General features: G+C 32.9%; 3 protein-coding genes across 6 annotated transcripts; 2 read left to right on the forward strand and 1 right to left on the reverse strand.

Moving 5' to 3' along the window:
* The first annotated feature begins 2,192 nt into the window (after positions 1-2,192).
* LOC107907514 (protein CHLOROPLAST IMPORT APPARATUS 2) lies at positions 2,193-4,404 on the forward strand. Its single transcript, XM_016834923.2, has 4 exons — positions 2,193-2,466; positions 2,531-3,548; positions 3,863-4,039; positions 4,121-4,404. The coding sequence occupies exons 1-4, from the start codon at positions 2,435-2,437 to the stop codon at positions 4,169-4,171; spliced, it is 1,278 nt and encodes a 425-aa protein (XP_016690412.1). The 5' UTR covers positions 2,193-2,434; the 3' UTR covers positions 4,172-4,404.
* A 655-nt stretch (positions 4,405-5,059) lies between these two features.
* LOC107902880 (pathogenesis-related homeodomain protein) lies at positions 5,060-10,314 on the reverse strand. 2 transcript variants are annotated; one of them, XM_041112677.1, is made up of 11 exons: positions 9,992-10,314; positions 9,096-9,643; positions 8,644-8,809; positions 8,427-8,550; positions 8,235-8,347; positions 7,781-8,122; positions 7,104-7,337; positions 6,872-6,961; positions 6,374-6,424; positions 5,840-6,088; positions 5,060-5,555 (listed from the first exon to the last, which is right to left on the reverse strand). In XM_041112677.1, the coding sequence occupies exons 2-11, from the start codon at positions 9,635-9,637 to the stop codon at positions 5,265-5,267; spliced, it is 2,202 nt and encodes a 733-aa protein (XP_040968611.1). In that variant the 5' UTR covers positions 9,638-9,643; positions 9,992-10,314; the 3' UTR covers positions 5,060-5,264. The 2 variants fall into 2 exon arrangements, with proteins under 2 accessions (XP_040968611.1, XP_040968610.1); XM_041112676.1 differs by having other exon boundaries at positions 9,096-9,659; positions 9,992-10,252.
* Positions 10,315-11,257: 943 nt separating this feature from the next.
* Positions 11,258-14,370, forward strand: LOC107903306 (putative clathrin assembly protein At5g57200). 3 transcript variants are annotated; one of them, XM_041112678.1, is made up of 15 exons: positions 11,258-11,492; positions 11,568-11,637; positions 11,719-11,816; positions 11,901-12,039; positions 12,121-12,254; positions 12,341-12,439; positions 12,507-12,557; positions 12,645-12,710; positions 12,785-12,850; positions 12,921-13,001; positions 13,075-13,152; positions 13,229-13,399; positions 13,484-13,559; positions 13,652-13,764; positions 13,836-14,370. In XM_041112678.1, exons 1-15 carry the CDS (start codon positions 11,403-11,405, stop codon positions 14,184-14,186), a joined length of 1,683 nt encoding a protein of 560 aa, XP_040968612.1. In that variant the 5' UTR covers positions 11,258-11,402; the 3' UTR covers positions 14,187-14,370. The 3 variants fall into 3 exon arrangements, with proteins under 3 accessions (XP_040968612.1, XP_016684815.1, XP_040968613.1); XM_016829326.2 differs by having other exon boundaries at positions 11,260-11,492; positions 13,217-13,399; XM_041112679.1 differs by having other exon boundaries at positions 11,262-11,492; positions 11,575-11,637; positions 13,217-13,399.
* Positions 14,371-19,075: the final 4,705 nt, after the last annotated feature.

A 19,075-nucleotide genomic window follows, 5' to 3' on the forward strand; every position in this document is an offset into this window, starting at 1 on the left:
TTTACATAAATATAATATTTCAGAATTTTAACATGTCGTTTTAAAACCTAATTTTGATTAAAAATAAATAGAACCGACTTGATTTAAGAATTAAGGTACTATAAAGAAATGTTTTTTTTCTAAAAAAATTATAAGGGAATTGCTAGAGTGCTATAAAATGAAAATTTTAATTTTTTTAACATGGAAAAGTAGAAAATTAAAAAAAAAAAACTTAAAACCGGACAGTGATTATCCAAAACTAAAGGCTATTCTTTGTCCAGGATGACTATAATTCACCATGCCCTGCTTTCTACTTTGCCCATCCAATAAGACAAAACTTTCAAAAATAAGATGTGAATCTATCTTTTTATGCAATATAAAATTAATAATTAATTTATTATACAAATAATGAGGTTCAAAAGCAAGCTCGTTTTTTTGGAATTTAAATGGATAACACGAAGACACTTGTTGTTGAAGCAATAAATAAAGAAGTAAAAATGATGTATGTAAAATATCTTGGAATGAAGGAAACACCTCTGACCCTCATCAACTCAAAATATCCTATACCCATTTCTTTTAAGAAAAAAAGGATGACACTTTCTAGAGTCCCACCCATTCTATTACTTTGGTAGGATAATAAAAAAAAATTACTTTTCATCCTTCAGATCTTTCATTTTTATGTTTTACTCTTCTACCCTACCTTTCTATTAAATTTTGTTATTTATATATAATATTTTCTAAAGAAGTGTACTTATCACCTCTTTCTATTAGGATCCAATACCTCATACACTTGGAGATTTGAAATAGAGGAGTGGGTGGCAGATTAGGAAATTTGAAAAAGGGAATATCATAGAAAGAAAGAAAGAAAGGGGCAGAATTGCAAAGGTGTCAAATTTACATAATAGTTTGGTTGATATAAATAATCACAACGTTTGCTTAGCATCTGCCACACAAAAGACGGCAAAAGGCACCAAAAAGCCTCTATCAATGATTGATTACTTCTTACATATACCATATCTGTATATGAAAGATGTCCAAAATCCTACCTCCTTACCTCGAGACACGTGAAAACGATTAAAGGGCATGCCACCTCAGCCCTAGAAAATCTAGAGTACCCAATCAGAGGATGCCAGTGCCATCTCAGCAGATAAGACCCTTTTCAAAGAATTTTGGACAACGTATGGGGTAGCATGCCACTTCCACCTTACCCTGCCCATCTTTACCATTACATTAGTCAATTGCCCTTCTCAATTTCATTCTTCTTTAAATCTATGCAAAGCATCAACAAATCCAACCCAACCCTCATGTTTTCAAATTGATTAGTTTTTCAATAAATTTTTGTATTAAGAGTTAAATTATATTTTATATTATCTATTCAAAAAATAAATATATTAATTCTTATATATTCAATTATCGAATATTTCTATTTATTTATATCGTTAAAAGTTAATTCTTAGTAAATAAAATATTTTCTTTTTAATTTAACTTACATAATTTACTCGGAAAACGAGGGTAATTTTCTGGTGGAATAGATTTAAGAAAGTAGTAAAAGTAGTGTTTTGGGGTGAAGAGGTCAGAATGGTAAAAGAGCAATATGAAATAATTGAACAGTGAAAGTAAAAGGAGAGAGAGAGACAGAGAGAAGGGGGGAGTGGTCCAGCAAGTGGGGGTGTGTGTCTTTTCCGTTGTTCCGATGTGATGTCATGTGAGATAGGATGATTCTCATATCTCATAATCATCTAATCAATTTGATTAATTTGTGAATTTTGAAGGGGTAAACATAGAAGAGAAGAGTGGCCTGCCTGCCGCTGCCAGCCTGCGTATATCACTGACACCATTCAATTCAACTCCCCCCAAACGGATCTTTCTCTCTCTTTTATCTCTTCCTTTTTTCCACCTCGTGACCTACTTACTCTACTCTGCACTCCCTTCTTGTGCTACCCAAAATCCCTTCTTCTTTTTATATATATTTAAATATCTTTTCTGTTCAGCTCAAATTTTAGTATTTTCACAGACATACCTTCCCTTTGTCTATTGACACTTTTCATTCCTTTTTTCTCCATAAAGCTAGGGTGCCTCTGCAAATCTGGGTTTTTGTGCATTTTTTTTGGTTGGTCAAAAGCAATAGTATATATTTTTAAACTAGGTAAGCTACTATATAGGCTTGTTGCTAAAAGAATTCTTTTGTTTAGTTTTAGGGTTGCCGTACCTGTTGGGTTCTTTTATATATATATATATATGGGTTTCTTCTTTGTAATTGCAGTCTTTGTTATCAAATTTACAACACAAAAGCCAAAGAATTGTTTTAATTAATTATGTATATATATATATTGTTAGTAGGAGAGACTCTACCATTTTATTTCTTAAAATTGGTTTTGGCATTTTCCTGGGCTTCTATAATAATACTCCAACCAACCAGCAGGGTTTAGGGTTTTAATTTGAACTTGTTTTCCAAATGAGGAAACAGTTTGGGGGTCTGAAAGAAAGGTTATAGTTTGGGCTACTTTTTCTTTTCTTTATCTGATTTGCTAATACTAGAATTATGTTGCAGGTATGAAAGTAGAGTGAAAGTTGAGAAATCTCACTGGCGAGAGATGAGTTCGTCGTGTTTAGGCAGGACGTATGCTTTAGACCTTGAAATAATAAAATCACCACCCACATCAACCTCCTCCTCTTCTTCAACTCTCTCCGATGCCATCAATTCCCCACTCGCCATCTCCACCCGCAAACCCCGTTCCCCTCGTAAACGCCCCAACCAAACCTACTCTGAAGCTGCCGCCCTCCTTTCCACTGCCTACCCTTATATCTTCCCCGCCAAAACCTTCGCTAAACCCCCAAAATTCACCCTCCCTCCTCCTTCCTCTTTCTTCCCTGATTCTTCTTCTCAATTATTATTGTTCCCTTTCCGCCATCTCCACCACTCTGGTTTCTTGCTCCACCATCAATCACCCATTCGGGAAAAGCCCAGTTCCCTCATTGACTCCAAAGCCGACACCACCTCCTGGGCCTCCCAAACTAGTAGTGGAGAAGTCAGTTCCCATGGAGGAGGAGATTCCATGGAAACTGACTACTTTAACACTGAATTCCAAGATGATTTCGATGCAGAATCCATTATTCTGGATGAAGAAACTGAGCAAGGTATTGATAGCATTATGGGGAACCTGAGTGTCAACCAGGACACATGGGATGCTGAATCAAACGGCAGATGTCGGTTTACCCATTTAGGTTCATGGTATACCAATCCCATCCCCATGGCCATGGGATTAAGGAAAGGAATAGAAGCATTGAGACATGTTGACCAAGGGAATTGCTGGAATTTCTCAACCGTAGATGTGCTTCAAATCTCACCCAAAACCAACCCCACAATAACCACCACCAGTAGAGCCGACAAAAAGAAAAGGAAAAACAAGGCGGAAAAACCAATTGCGGCGGCGGAAACTCCAAATCCGAAGCCTAACGACACTGGGTTGAAACTGAAATTAAAATTGAATTACGAGAATGTGGTGAATGCCTGGTCTGACGGTGCCTCTCCTTTCTCTGAGGAACCTCCTGCAGATGATGATGTCTATGTATGTTCTCTTCTCTTCTCCTCTCCCTACAGGAATCACTGAAATTTTAATCAACTAAAATGTAAATTAATGATAATTAATTAAAAATAAATAAATTTTCTATTATTATTTAAAAATTTGAATTTAATTTAAAAGTAATAATACAAAAGAAGCCCCCACTTTTTTCAGCCTCCTCCACAGCTTTATTGTTTAAAAAGGTTTTGGATTTTATGTTATTTTAAAAATATAAAAATACCTTCCCATCCTTGCTTTATTATTGTTATGATAATGGAATGATAGGTTTGAGATTATTATATTATATATGAATGGGGCAGGCCAGGCTGGCGCAGGTGGAATTATTGAGTGAGGGGGAGGCGGAGGCGGAGGCCGAAGGCGGAGGGAGGAAAGCAAGCGTGCTTCGCTACAAACAGAAGCGGCATACGCGCCTCCTCTCTACCAAAATCAGGTATCAAGTCCGAAAAGTCAACGCTGATCGACGCCCCAGAATCAAGGTTCCTTTCTCACTTCCCTTTCTTATATATAAATTGGATGGAATTGATGGTTTGTTGATGATAATAGTAATAATGTTGCAGGGACGATTTGTAAGAAGGCCAAGTTCTTCTACCGTGAGTGAAGAAAGGTGAGAACATTGGACAGCCAAGCAAAATAAAGAGAGAGAGAAAAAGATTACACACATTCAAAGTCGAAAGAAGAGGAATATAAAGCCAACGAGGTTTTTTTTTTTTTTTTGTTCTTTGAAATGGTTACTATTATTACCATTTTGTGTTTCTCTTCGTTTTTTAGTATTTCTATCACTTTTTTTCATCATATTATTGTTATTTTGTTCCAACGGAAAAAAAGCAAGGTTTTGTTTCAATTCAATTGTAGCAAATAAAAAATATGATAACTGTCAATTTTACTATTTTAATATTCTTGTTAATTTCAGACGTGTGCAATTAAAGATAATTAATTAAATGCTAATATTTTTTCATCAATTGTACTTATTTTTAATTAAATAATAATAAATTTATCCCTCATCATTTACACATTTTATTATCAATTTACTGTTTCACATTACAACTCTAATACTTATATCATTGATTATGAAGGCAGTCGATTCATCCAAACATTTTCTAACTCTCCTATGGTAGCGTTAATTTGATAATCTTTTTTGAATCAATATAAATTGATTAATTTTGTTGACTTTTTTTTAAATCAAAACCATTGAGAGTTAAATATATTAATATATCGATTAAAATGATATTGGAAGACAAACATAGATTGAAATCTCTTTCTAAATGTTACCGTTGTAAATTATTGAAACACCCTAAATATGAATTTTGGTACAGAAGCATCAATGAAGATCACTTAATTGTGCTGATAATATGAGAGCAAATTGAACAGATTTTTTTTCATAACTGTTTGTTTGCCCTAATTAGTTGAATTATCGCATACATCAAAGCAACATATATGATATTGGAGAGGGGTTCTTTGAATGCTGTCAAACTAACTCAACAATGAAGACTAACATCTTCATTCATCAACTGTCACTACTTTTTTTTCTTTCTTGTGGTCAGCAACAACTATTCATGAGCTTTAAGTAATAATACAAGGGTAATTCACTCAATCACCCACTACCGAGCTATTTGGCAAATAACAACTATATTATATCATATACCAATTGTCATTAGGAAACAAAATCCTGCAACAGTACCCGGAGTTAATTTTTGCATACACTCAAACCACCTTCTCCTTTAGCTCGGCAATCGGAATATAAATAACCGATTCTTCATGTACCCGCCGCCGCCTTTTATTCAACTTCCTTGCTTTCCTACTTTCTAGTCCTAATAATGTTTGCTTCATGTTCTCAAGCCTAACCTTAGCCCTACAAAGTCTTTCCATCTCCAACTCAAATGCTTCTAACCCACCACCCCCTCCAATAATCTTCACCCTCTTCTCCTTCCCCCCCTTCTTTTTCACATTTAAAAGCTTCTTCAATATAACATCGTCACTCAACTCCTTACTCACCTGAATGGAAAAATGTTTAAAAAATGTCAGAATGGAACATGCAACTTCAAGTACGCATGAATATGCCCATTTAGCATTTTTCATGCCTACCACTCCATTAAGCCATTACATGCTTAAAATTCAAACGCACTCGAATAAGAATTCTTATTCTAATGACCATTAAAATTATTTTTTTCTTCTTCAGCTTGCTTCTAATTCTTTAATCACTACGATAAAACATGTGAAGAGAACAAAAGAGAAGGGGAAAGGGGGTCTAAGTTACAAAAAAATCTTAGCCAAATTACCTTGTCGCTGTTTGTATGTGAAACAATTGAGAGTCCATTATGTGGACTTCTATCTACAGTGGTGCATACTGACTTTGAGTTTGGACTCTTTCTCAATTTTGCTTTCAATCTCTTTGGTGTCCGTACCAAAGTTGCTTCTGACATATCTTCCAATGCCATGATTTCAGTATCCTTCCTCTTTGGAGCTTCCACTTCAGGCTCCTTGGAGACTCTAGGAGAAGAGCTCTGAAGATGATCTGCTCTCTCTACCTGATCCACACAAAAACAGTGAGAAAAGCCTTGACCTGCCAGAAAAAAAAAACTTGGCCAAAAATTACCAACTAAAATTCTTCTAGCTTTCACCAGTTCCAAAATAAATGCTATTGCATGGTAAAGGTGGGAAACTCATACCTTCTAAGAGAAAGCAATTAATATCATCTAAGAAACCAGCCAAAGTTTGAGCGGAACCAAAGACTCGTGAATGTATTTTTCTTTTGAGAAATCTAAAGGTTTACCATAAATCAAAAACTTGCTACATTTGAAAGAAGAACATACCTTTCTGCTTTTTAGTGCCAAGTAGCGGGCATTCTTGAACCATTTATTTACCTGGACCATGAAACTCATCAATAAGAACTGGAAGGCGTGAGGATCAAACACTTAACAACTTATAAAAGGCAACGTCTGGGAAGGATATAACATTATTCCTCTAATTCTCTATTGCTATTTTGAACCACTATCAAATCCACGTGCCATAATGACCATTGCTTTATTTTGGTGATAACAGTGATACTAGCTCACATAGGTTAAATACTAGTAGATATCATAGATATAGAATATTACCATCTATTATACTGACATCAAGGTACACTCCAGTCAGTATCTCAGAAAGAATGCTTTCAGTAGGATGAATTAAGAATCATCGTGAAGCAATTGAAATGGTTAGTCACTCTGGTTTCCCAAGAAATATTTGTAAATATGGGCACCAAAATGCATTATCAATTTGTAGCCATCTGTCTTTGAAATTTCAATATTTTTGCAAAACTCAGTTGCTACCTTTTCAGGCTCAAGGCCTAATTCCTTTGAAAGGTTCTCCCTGACGAATCTAGATGGAAGTTCATTCTCAGCAAATACCTCTCGGAGTTTCTGTAAGGACATAGAAAATAAGGAGAGCAGCAAATAAGCATGATAAAAAATTTATTTACAGAGAGTTCAGAAAACAGCTTGGTGAATGAGACAAGTAGTCTCCAATGATATACTTCTATTGGAGAATTCAAGCGATTCCTACCTCTACTGCAGTGGGAGGAATTCTGAAAAATGGTCGCCTGCTCTTCAGGTCTGAAGGTAGCTGTCTTTTCACTTCTGTGGTTTCAATGTTAAGAAATTTTGTCTCACTTTCATACAAAGTCATAAGTGTGCTGGCAGCATCTGACTCTTTTTCTCTATGCTTTCTTTTACCAGGACCCCAATCTTCATCTTCACTGACTTGCTCATATGGAGGGGCATCCTTTCCAAACATTTCCTGCCCAGAAAGGAGAAACACACATTATGGAAAAACGGTCAAGCACTCTGCAAAAACATGCAAACCTCTGTGTTATTGCTTACCCTTATAAAAATATTAGGAGTTAAAAGTGTCGTTTCTTAAGCAATACTATGATGGCAAACTATGAGCAAGTGTTCAGCAATTGTCTAACATTTGCGGATGTAACATACAGCCATACATTGTAAATTCTAGGTACAAAGCAATGACATATCACAAAAGCTTTCTTCTCTCAAAACATTAGTAACAAGTTCAACTCCTATCCTTCACCCTAACCAATTCTAGAACTCCAAAAAGTGTCTTCCTTTTTCTTCTATTTCAATGTTACTAGCCCCTACCCATTTCTTTCCTTATCACTTAAAGATCAACTTGTTTTCCTTACTTCAAAGTTAATAATAAGCAACAAAAATTCTTCAAATACTCACATCATATAGCTTCCTGTAATCAACTGCTCTTCGCCTCCTACGGCCACTAAGAATTTCCCCATCACTGGTTTCATAAGAATCTCCGCCACTGTCAAATGGATGGTTTTCATGCCTTCCGAATCCAGAAAGATCTTCACTATCCACAGACCAACTTAAACTGGTTGAATTGTCTGTTTCATCCGATTCATCACCATCAGTGGCTGTTCCACTGATCCTGCAGCTGTTCTCCCTCCTCTCCGGATCATAATCATCATCTTCAGAATCGTCTGAAGGCCATTCATCCCCTGGATTTAGTGATGCATTTGCATCATCAGGGAAAGCAGCTTCATCTTTGAAAATATCCTAATCCATGAAGAACAGATTGTTGTTAATTTGATTGATAGAGCAATTAAATCCAATTCAAGTATAAAGGGCATCGGAAGGGAGGAACACTTGTTAAGATTGTGCTAATAACCTGCCAATGGCTGTCAACAGAGAAATGGGTGCCAATATGTGCATTCATTGCTTCTATAATTTCCATCTTACATTCACAAAATTTGCAAAACCAGCCCTGATCTCCCGGAGGTACTGTCCATTGATAATTGAACCCATCTTAGTGTGACGCTATCTAATTCAGAACAACTTTATTTACACAACTGGAACTTACTATGTTCAGTGTCCAGTGGAGGATCCAGGCACTTTTGGTGGAAGGCCCGGTTGCATGTTCCATCACAAAGTACTATATCATTATCTGGAAAAGCCTCACGTAACTTGCACTTTGCACAAAATATCTAAAGGAAATGATAACAGAAGATGAGAAAAATTATATATAAATCATGCAAATCATGACTTATACTTAGATATAAACAACAATGGAAATTTACATGTTCATGGTAAACAGAGCCATCTGGAGCAATAACAGAGCCTTCAATGCTCCCTACTGAACTAAGTGAATCCAACTGGCGAATTGCCTCGCGTATCCCAAGTTTGCACTTCAAGATTTGTTTCTTGGCTCTCTGCAGTTCCTTTTCTGGCTTAATCTTTTCTCGACTGTGATAAAACAAGATACTAGAAGTAAATGGATAATAGGCAAAAAGAAAAAAAGAGCCAGATCCAACAATACGTAAATGAATATTTGTATAACTAGTAGTACTCTAATAATTAATTTCTGTTGAATGTTTGAACATGGTTAAGCTCAATTGATAGCCTGTCTTCCCTAATTGCTATATAGGATTACTATGAGGGAAGTGTTAAGTTATGTTTTATCTTGCAGTAGTTTGATTAGGCTTTTGTTGTTTACTTAAAAGATAGCCTGCAAGAAAGAAAAGCTCCATACCTTTGACCCTTCCAGCCTTCCCCAGAGTAAGCATCAATAAGATTCTGTTCCAGCTTCATCTTAATCAGAAGGTACCTAGTTCTCCTCTGCAATCGAGATGCTTCATCTAACTCCACCTTATCCTTTTGCCCCTTCTTAGTCTTCTTGGTTAGTTTTTTAATTCTAACATCTGCATTATCCTTTTTGCCATTCTCCTCCAAACTAGCACATATAGCATTTTTACCTTGAAGCTTCGACAAACCCAGCTTCTTAGAAGACCCTTTCTTGTTTGCTTTGTGCAGGTTTGTCTTACAACCGACTTTTCTGGCGGAAGAGACATCATTTCCCGTCCCCTTGGTAACAGAAGCAGTAACTTTCCTCTTCAACAAGGTCGAACTAACTTTCTTAACATGATGTTTGGGCTTACGTACTCTGCCATGGGAAATTTTGCATCGGTTTTTAAATTTTTTTAGCGTTGCAATTAGCTTAGACCCAGCTTCTCTCTTAGAAGAAGAGGATTTGGCAGATCCGTGATCCGTTAATTTCTTTCCAGTACCACGCATACCGATCTATACAGTACAAAAACTGAAAACATTTAGGGTAATGCTAGTAAGTAAGGGTTTCCCTATATAAACACCTAGAAATTTAGAATTGGATACAATAGGCATCCCCAAGATTTGTTAACTAAAGGAAGCAACCCAAAAGTAGTCAAGATCATATCACCTTTGTACTCGAGATTTGTTTAACTAACTATCAAAGAGACCTAACCAATCTACTCCAATAAATTGTTCCATCTCATAATTAATATTTCTTATTTACGAATGACAAAGAAGAAAAAGAGGAAAGGCAACTGTCAATGGGAAACAAATTAAGAAAAAGCAAGCATGATCATAGAAAACAACCCATTGACAACTGACCTGCTCAAAGATGCTGAAACTGTTTCTTGGTCGGCATATAAAAGCAAACAAAGGGCTTAAAATGGAATTGATTGATTTGGATACCAATAAAAGGAAATAACAGAGTTTGGCATCCGGTATTAACGATGACAAGGAATTGAAGAAATTGGATTCTTCCCCAAACCGCCGCCTCTCTCTTTATAGATATGTTGGAGGAAGAGGACTCTACTCTTCTTTTCTCCTTTTTCCCAGGTTTTCTAACTTTTGATTTCTACATTCACTTGCATCTTTCTTCCCTTTTATATATATAGTCTATGTCTGTTAATACTCACTTCTATTAATTCTACTCATCAACTTTTCCTTTTTAATATATACACTTGAAATCCTATTCCAAACCATAAATTTAAAACATAAATATCCAATTAAAAATTACATTCAATAAATAATAAAAAATTAATCTTGACTAAATACCTACTTAAATGTTAATTCAATCAAATACATAATTATTTATTTATTTTTATTTTTTAAAAATCTCATTTATATAATTTTAATTACCATTAAATAGTGTAAATTTTTTAAATTATAAATATGAACTTTAAAGCAAAGAAAAAAAATATTCATTAGATATATAATATAAATATATATCAACAAAATTTTTTTATAATTTTCTACACTTTGTATATTATTACAACACATGGAAATATAATTTCATTATATTATTTTATTTTTCTTTTAACTTTAAATTGTTTTGATAATTAAGATAAAATGAAAGTTAATAAATTAATATAATTTTAAAACTTTAAATAAATAAAATATTAAATGTTTTAAATTATTTCATTCTTATATTTTGATTAAATAATAATTTATTATTAAAAATTTTAAAATTTTCAAAGTAAATAATAATAATAATTTCTATTTTCTTTTCCTTCTTATTATTAAGTTATATTTTAAATATTTTGTAAGAAAACTAGTTAATGAATATAACAAAATCAAAAAAACATAAGAATAGAATATTATTTATTTAAGGGTAGTAATGTATTTGTTAGGCTTAATTATTACTTATTTCTTCTCATACAATATAATATTCATTCTATTCAACCAATCAAATTACATATATATATATATCTATTTTATTTCTATCAAATCAAATCTTATTTAATTACTATTTTATTCTATTCCAATGAATCAAACCTATTATAAATGGTAAAAAAGTACAAACAAAGAACAAAAGACTAAGATATCCAAATTAGTTATTTCTCCTTATTCCGCTCAACAATAATTTTGTTTTTTAACAAAAGAATAAATATATAGAACCAAAACATGGCTTGATCTTTGTTTCTTTTTTTCCTGGGAAGGATTGTAGAATAGCTTCGAAATGTTTTTTTCTTTTTCTATTTCTTTATAAAAGAAATAAGAAGAAGAAAATACAGAAATGGGATCATTTAAGAGTTTCAGACGAGCTTATGGGGCTCTCAAAGATTCAACCACCGTTGGTCTTGCAAAGGTCAATAGTGATTTCAAGGTATATTGGGGTTTATTTCATTTTTATTTTTATTTTTTATCTTACAAATATTAATTATGAAATATTGGATTGAAGGATTTAGACATTGCGATTGTAAAAGCTACTAATCACGTTGAGTGTCCTCCGAAAGAACGACATGTTCGAAGTACGTTTCCATTGCATTTATTAATCAAAACATTTTAAATTTATGGTAGTATTATATCATTCTCATCTGCGTATATGGCAGAAATATTGGCAGCCACAGCTGTTGCACGACCACGAGCAGATATAGCTTATTGCATTCATGCCCTAGCAAAGAGATTATCTAAGACACGAAATTGGATTGTAACAATTTCTTCTTCTTTTTTCAAAAAAAAAGTCTTATATTATTATTGGAAGAACTATAACTTAATAATTATATTGATTTAGGTTGCTATAAAGGTTTTAATAGTTATTCATAGAACATTAAGGGAAGGTGATCCTACATTTAGAGAAGAGCTTATGAACTACTCACATAGAGGACGTATTCTTCAAATATCAAACTTTAAAGATGATTCAAGCCCTCTTGGTATGCATTTTATTTAATCTTTGATAAAAAAAAATACTTCATAATCCAATAAAAATAAAAACAAGTGTGGTTGATATGCAGCATGGGATTGCTCAGCATGGGTTAGGACATATGCACTTTTCTTAGAGGAGAGGCTTGAATGCTTTAGAGTATTGAAATTTGATATTGAAACGGAACGGTTGCCAAAAACATCATCGCCAGCTGGCGCAAGCAAGGTTTTTTCTGTTTTAAACCTTATAGTGGAAGTGAAGTTAGCATGAATGAGACCATAATTTGAAATCATATGGTTTAATCCTTGCAGTCACGTAGCACTAGCAGAACAATACTTTCAGCTAGTGATGAACTAATAGAGCAATTGCCTGTATTACAACAACTTCTTTATCGTCTTATAGGTTGTCAGGTATGTACAATTAAATTTCAGTTTTTACAATTCTGACGTCAAAATGAATCTATTTTGAATACCGCAGCCTGAAGGAGCAGCTTATAGCAATTACCTCGTTCAATATGCCTTAGCTTTGGTACGCACTACGTATTTATCCATTCTCTTATTTTTCTATTTAAACCTAGTATTTTAGATTACTTATTTGCATTGATGTTTGATTCAGATACTAAAAGAGAGTTTCAAAATTTATTGTGGTATCAATGATGGAATTATCAACCTTGTAGATATGGTATGTTGTCTCTTCTACATTTAAATCAAAAATCATTTATGATCATTGAAATTTCCTTTTTCTTTTGTTTACAGTTCTTTGATATGTCAAAACATGATGCCGTCAAAGCTCTTAATATATACAAAAGAGCTGGTCAACAGGTGGATTTAATAGTAATTTTATCATCAATGTTCAGTAAAATTGTAAATTAATTTTATTTTTTTTATACAGGCAGAAAGTCTTGCTGAGTTTTATGAATACTGCAAAGGATTAGATCTTGCTAGGAACTTCCAGTTTCCAACATTAAGACAGGTTCTTTTCCTTTATGAAATTTATAATTTCAAATCAACAACTCTCTTAATTAGTACTTAATTGCTTGGGGCAGCCACCACCATCATTTCTTGCAACTATGGAAGAATATATAAAAGAAGCTCCCCAAACAAGTTCCGTCCAAAACAGGCTGGTGAGTGACAACCTTGAAATATTATTATGTATTATGTATTATAATAAAATTTGTGTTGTTAAAGGAATATGAACAGAGAGTGGAGTCACCTCCACCAGCAGATGGAGTTGAAGAAAAACAAGTAGAGGAGGAGAATAATAAACCATTGCAAGAACCAGCAGCAACAGCAGCAGAAGAGACACAAGCAAAGGAGGAAGTGAAGGAACCTCAACCACTTGTGTCACTTGATAGTACAGATGATTTGTTGGTATGGTTTTTAAATTAAATTTTTCAACACCACAATACCTTATTCATCAAATTTTATTATACTAGCTAATCATTGGTCCTTCAGGGTCTAAATGAAATAAACCCAAGAGCTTTAGAATTAGAGGAAAGCAATGCATTGGCTCTTGCAATTGTTCCATCAGGTAGGGTACCATGTTATGTTTTATTTCAATAATTAATTTCTAACTGCCTCCCCACAAAACAAACAAGTTGATGCTAATCCCTTTTAACCAAGGTAATGAATCAACAACAAATCGTGGGTTAAATGAAATCAGTGGCACGGGATGGGAACTAGCACTTGTTACAGCACCTAGCAATCATACATCTCCGCCGGTAGAAAGCAAATTGGTTAGTTCCCTCTACACACAACTTGTATGTTAAATAGACTTTCACCCCTTATAAGTTTGAAAATTGGACAGGGGGGAGGATTTGACAAGTTATTACTAGATAGTTTGTATGAAGATGATGCTGCTAGAAGGCAGTTGCAACTAAAAAATGCAGGATATGGATATGGATATGGAAGTATGAATGTTCAACAAAACCCTTTCCACCAGTATCAACACAATGACCCATTCATAATGTCCAATGACATTGCACCCCCAACAAATGTACAAATGGCCTTACTTGCTCAACAACAGCAAATGATGATGATGGTGCCTTATCAATACCCTCAACAACAGAACATGCCCCCTTCTAACCCATTTGGAGATCCATTTTTTAGTCTCCCACCAACTTCTACATCCCAACCAGGAAACCATACCCTACTTTAAATGCTTTTTTTTTTAATGTAATTTACTTGTATATTTGTTCTTTTTTCTTTTCTTTTTGAAAAAATGTATATTTTGTACTTGTAACTCTTTGATGTAGAAAATGTGTAAATTATTTGTTTGTTACAATATTAAATTTATGTTATGTTTTATACTTTCAATTACAATTTACACACTTTAAAAGTTTTATATTAACTCCATCGTTTATTATTATGGAGTAAGGTGAAAGGTACCAAATTCAAATTTCAAAACTTCTAATAATAGTTAAATTCTAGACCTGTTATCAATATTCCATCCTTATTCATGATCTTTCAAAATTATATTCACCCTTTTATAACATTTCTCTATTTTAGTTCTATTATCCATACTTGAAATGCAATTTACTTTATCATTCATTCTACTTAAATTTTTTTTGCCTGATATTAAATCAGCATATTACAAAATATTTTTTAGAAAATTATTATAAAAATATTTATGTCTTTCAATTATTGGTTCCGGCAGCAAAGGGGCAGGTAGGTGATTAATACTGTAGGATCCCCTCGTCAATCAGAACCCGTGCAGCAGAGTCGCTCAATTCAACACCATCGGGATAAAGTCTTATATAATCGTCACCGTTGTAACGGCTAAATTTTCAGTGATACAGGAAAATGTGGTTTCAGAATCCTATTTTTATAAATCAGATCTTTAAATATTAAAAATAAATATTTACAGAGATAATATAAAAATATATTAAAGAGTGGTCGAATAATTTTGTCAAATTTATAGTTAATTAAGGCACAAAGACTAAATTGTAAAGTCCAATTGCTAAAGATTTTTAATTGACAAAATGATTGAGGATTTGAAATAGCAATCAACTAAAGGTCCTAAAATAATAATTAAACCAAGAATTACTGAACGTTAGTGGGAGATGATGGCCATCTCCAATTGAAGTTAAAATGATGATTATGTTAATTAATTAAGAAAATAAAGTTAATTAAGCCTTAAATTGTCATATAAATAGGTGATGAGTGGAAGGAAAGAGAAAAATTATCATCTTTTCTTCCTCGCATGGCCGAATGTTCATAAGAAAGAAAAGGAGAAAAATCCTTCAAAGCTTTTGATATTCGGCTAAGCAGTCACATTAGCTATTTGATAACATTAAAACAAAATCCAGAACCGTCTGATGTGCCGCTTGCTCTTCCCGTGTTAGGGAAGGAAAATCAAAGTAAGGTACTAAAATCTGTCTTATGATGTACCCACCATAATATCAGAAAAAGTTTTTTCGCCTTCCTATTAAAGAAAAAATATTTATTTTGAGTCCAAAGCGTTTAGTTTTTTTTATCTCATGTTTATAGTATTTAATTTTACCGTCATGATTGTTTTTACATGATTCGCAAATAAACACACCATCCATCTAAAAAAATTCTAAATGTGCAACAAACACGTCATTCGCATAAAACAGATTAAAAAGGATATAAATGATGTGGTATTATTATTTCATACAATCATTTCCCTAAGTTACAAATACATAAATAAAAAAAATTAATGTATTCCATAACTTCCATGAGAGTTTTAGGAATTGAAAGGTCATCGACATAATTGTTTGAGGTTTTAGAAATTAAAAGGTCATTCATATAATTATGACGTCAATTTCAATAAAATCAAGAATATATTATTATTATTATTATTATTATTATTATTATGCTAAATCCTGTACTATTTGTGTAACGGCTTGATAGTCACAGGTGTGGGAAAGTGCATTTCTAGGACTCCGTTACCTTAAATTTGATTTGTAAATATTTTATTAAAAATATTTACGAAGTTGTTGTGTGGATAATTAGTTTTTGGTTAGGTGAATTAGCTTGAATTAAGAATAATTAGGTAAAAAGACTAAATTGCATATACGATGAAAGTTGAATTATAGATTAAAAAAAATTAAAGAGACTAAAGATGAAATTATGCCATTTTCTTTAGTTGAGGCGACATAAGATTTAAAACATGTGAATATTTATTATATATATAAAATGTTAAATAAATATATTATAATATTGTATAATAATATATTATATTATTATAATAAAACAAAACAAATAAATAGATAAAGAAAACAGAAAAAGAAAGAAAGAAACAGGGAAGGCCAAACGAAACAGGGAGAAAAAGAAAGAAAAGAAAGAAGGAAGGAGAATTAGGGGTTTCAAGGGTTTAAAGTTTAATTGGTTAGTCAATTTAGTCCTTTTTCTTGTAATTTTTATATTTTTAGAATTTCGGTATTAAATACTACCTGGCCCATGTTAAAATTTTAGAAATTATTGAGTTTTTAAGTGATATCTTTGTTGAATAATTTTAGTATTAGAGATTAAATTGATAGATTTTTAAGTTAGAAATGAAAAAAGGATTGAATTGTAGAATAAATTGTAAATTTTGAGTATTAGGGACTAAATTGTGAAAATTTTAGAATTTAGGGATTTAAGTGAAATTAGGAACTTAAATTTAGTTTAAAGTGGAATTTGTATGAAAATATAGGATTAATTGTAAAGAAATAAAGTTAGTCTCGGTTTAAGGACTAAATTGGACTTTAAGTAATATTGAGTAAAAATTTAAAATATTAAATATGAGATTTTATTGTGTTGTATTGATGAATTTTAATTGTTTTAATTTTCGTAGCTAACGTTGTACCGAAAACTTTGACTAAGAAAGGAAAAGATAAAGTCGATGAGGAGTAGCTCGATAATTCTGGTTTGTATTTCTATAATCCGAATTTAATTATTAATTGTTGTATTTTGATTTAAATGTTTATGGTAAGTAAATAAGGTAAGTGTTAGCATTTTTTATATTGAATTGAATGTATGTGAAATTGTGATTTATGTGATAATTGAGAATTGGATAATTGTGGCATTAAAAAAGTGAATTGAAACCCTATGAACTGTATCAGGCTGAGTCGGATATAAATGGCATGCCACAGGATTGGAAGAGTTCAGGGATACTTCGACTTCGAATCGATGAGACATTAGGTATCAAACTATTACTTCGGATAAATTTGATGAGGTACTGGGTATCAATTTACTTCGGCATGGCCGATGAGACACTAGGTGTCAACTTATTGCTTCGAATTAACCAATGAGGCACTGGATGCCAAACTGGTATGTTTTGGTTGGATCTGTGTATCCGTCCGAGTCAGTGTCATGTTAATAGGGGTTATTGAATAAAATAGTGCTATGATTGATATTGAGTGGTGATTTGAAATATGGATAGAGACACATAATTTGTGTATTTATGAATTGAATATGAATGAACAATATTGTTGTACAAATGGTTTGTGCTCATATTGTGAAAAGCTATCTGGGATAGCAAATGATAAAATTTGAATGTGTTATAAATACCTTATTTATGAATTGAATAATTGTATGACTATGGTTATTGTATGTTTTATTATTTTACTTTTAAGCATTCGGATTATAGAAATATCACTGAGTTTATACTCAGCGTACGGTTTGTTTTCCGTGCGCAGGTTAGGTTAAAGTCAGATTGCCGATTCAGCATCCATCAACAATCCCGAACTCAAAACGTGGTGAAGTATATTTCTTTTATGTTGGCATGTACCTAGGGTGTCTAAATATTAAATATTTTTGTGGATTTGAATGTAAATAAGTTTATAAGTTAATCTTGGTTGGTTATATACATATAAATATACAATTATATTTGAGATCATATATTGGCATATTTTGAGTTCATATTTAACTGAACATGAATTAGGCAAAATAGATTAAATTTGGCATGTTTACAAATTGGACTTGAATGATATTTTGATAATATAATTTAATGATATAATTGTGGTAAGGGTATATTAGTTAGGCACTTAGGATGATTGTTTTGACATGTTTTGGATGTGTTTGATTGTGTTTTGGATGTGTTTGAGTTGCTTATTGTCCAAGATTGCAGGGAATGGTAAACTTGTTGTTTAAGGTACATCTTGAGTCCGCATGGTCAGACACATGGGCGTTTGACTGGACTGTGTGAGATATATGGCTAGCACACAGCCGTGTGAACCCTGCAGCTTTGAAAATTTTTATTATTTTTCGAAAAATTCTCTGAATTTTCGAATTAGTCCCAACTTGTTTCTATCACGTATTTTTGGCCTCGATGGCTCGAATAAGGGACAATATGTATGAGTTTGATTGATTTTGACTTGAATATTATAATGATATAAAATGTTTTGAAATTATGTCTATTTGATCGGTAATGCTCTCATGATGTTTATTGTACTCAACTAGGTGAGAAACGTAATGATAGAGAATATTGATAAAGTCTTGGAGAGAGGTGATCGGTTAGAATTACTGGTTGACAAAACTGCCAACATGCAAGGAAATACCTTTTGCTTCCGAAAGCAAACTCGCCGTTTTAGAAACACAGTATGGTGGAGAAACGTCAAACTTACGTATGCTTTATGAACCATTTAACCTCACTTTTTTATGTCTACATGAACAGTTAGCATTCTTTGTAAATTTGCTCCTGGAAATAGAAGAGGTACTAGGATTAGATGAATTTATCTCTCACTAACTTGCTTTGCACATTGCAGGGTTGCTCTAATAATCCTCCTCCTAATAATTATTTATGTTGTGCTGGCTTTCTTTCGTTTGCCATGGGATCACACTACCTTCATGCCTAAAATGAGGTCAAGAGCTTGGGATTCAAACTCCTTCGGTACCTGCCCCCTTTCCTCTTGCTTATAGTTTTATTTGTTTTTTTTAGTTATTTATAATGTTTATGTTGAGTTGAGTTGATTTTATTGTTTATTTATTCAATGTGAAGAGCTAGAAATGTCATGCTTGTTCCTGTGTTAACATGTTTCTTTTAGGAATTCAAAATTGTTCGGTTTTCTTTTGAAGACATGGCTTGATTACTCGAACACTACA

The sequence above is a fragment of the Gossypium hirsutum genome, chromosome A05 (assembly GCF_007990345.1).
Source record: "Gossypium hirsutum isolate 1008001.06 chromosome A05, Gossypium_hirsutum_v2.1, whole genome shotgun sequence".
Lineage (NCBI taxonomy): Eukaryota > Viridiplantae > Streptophyta > Magnoliopsida > Malvales > Malvaceae > Gossypium > Gossypium hirsutum.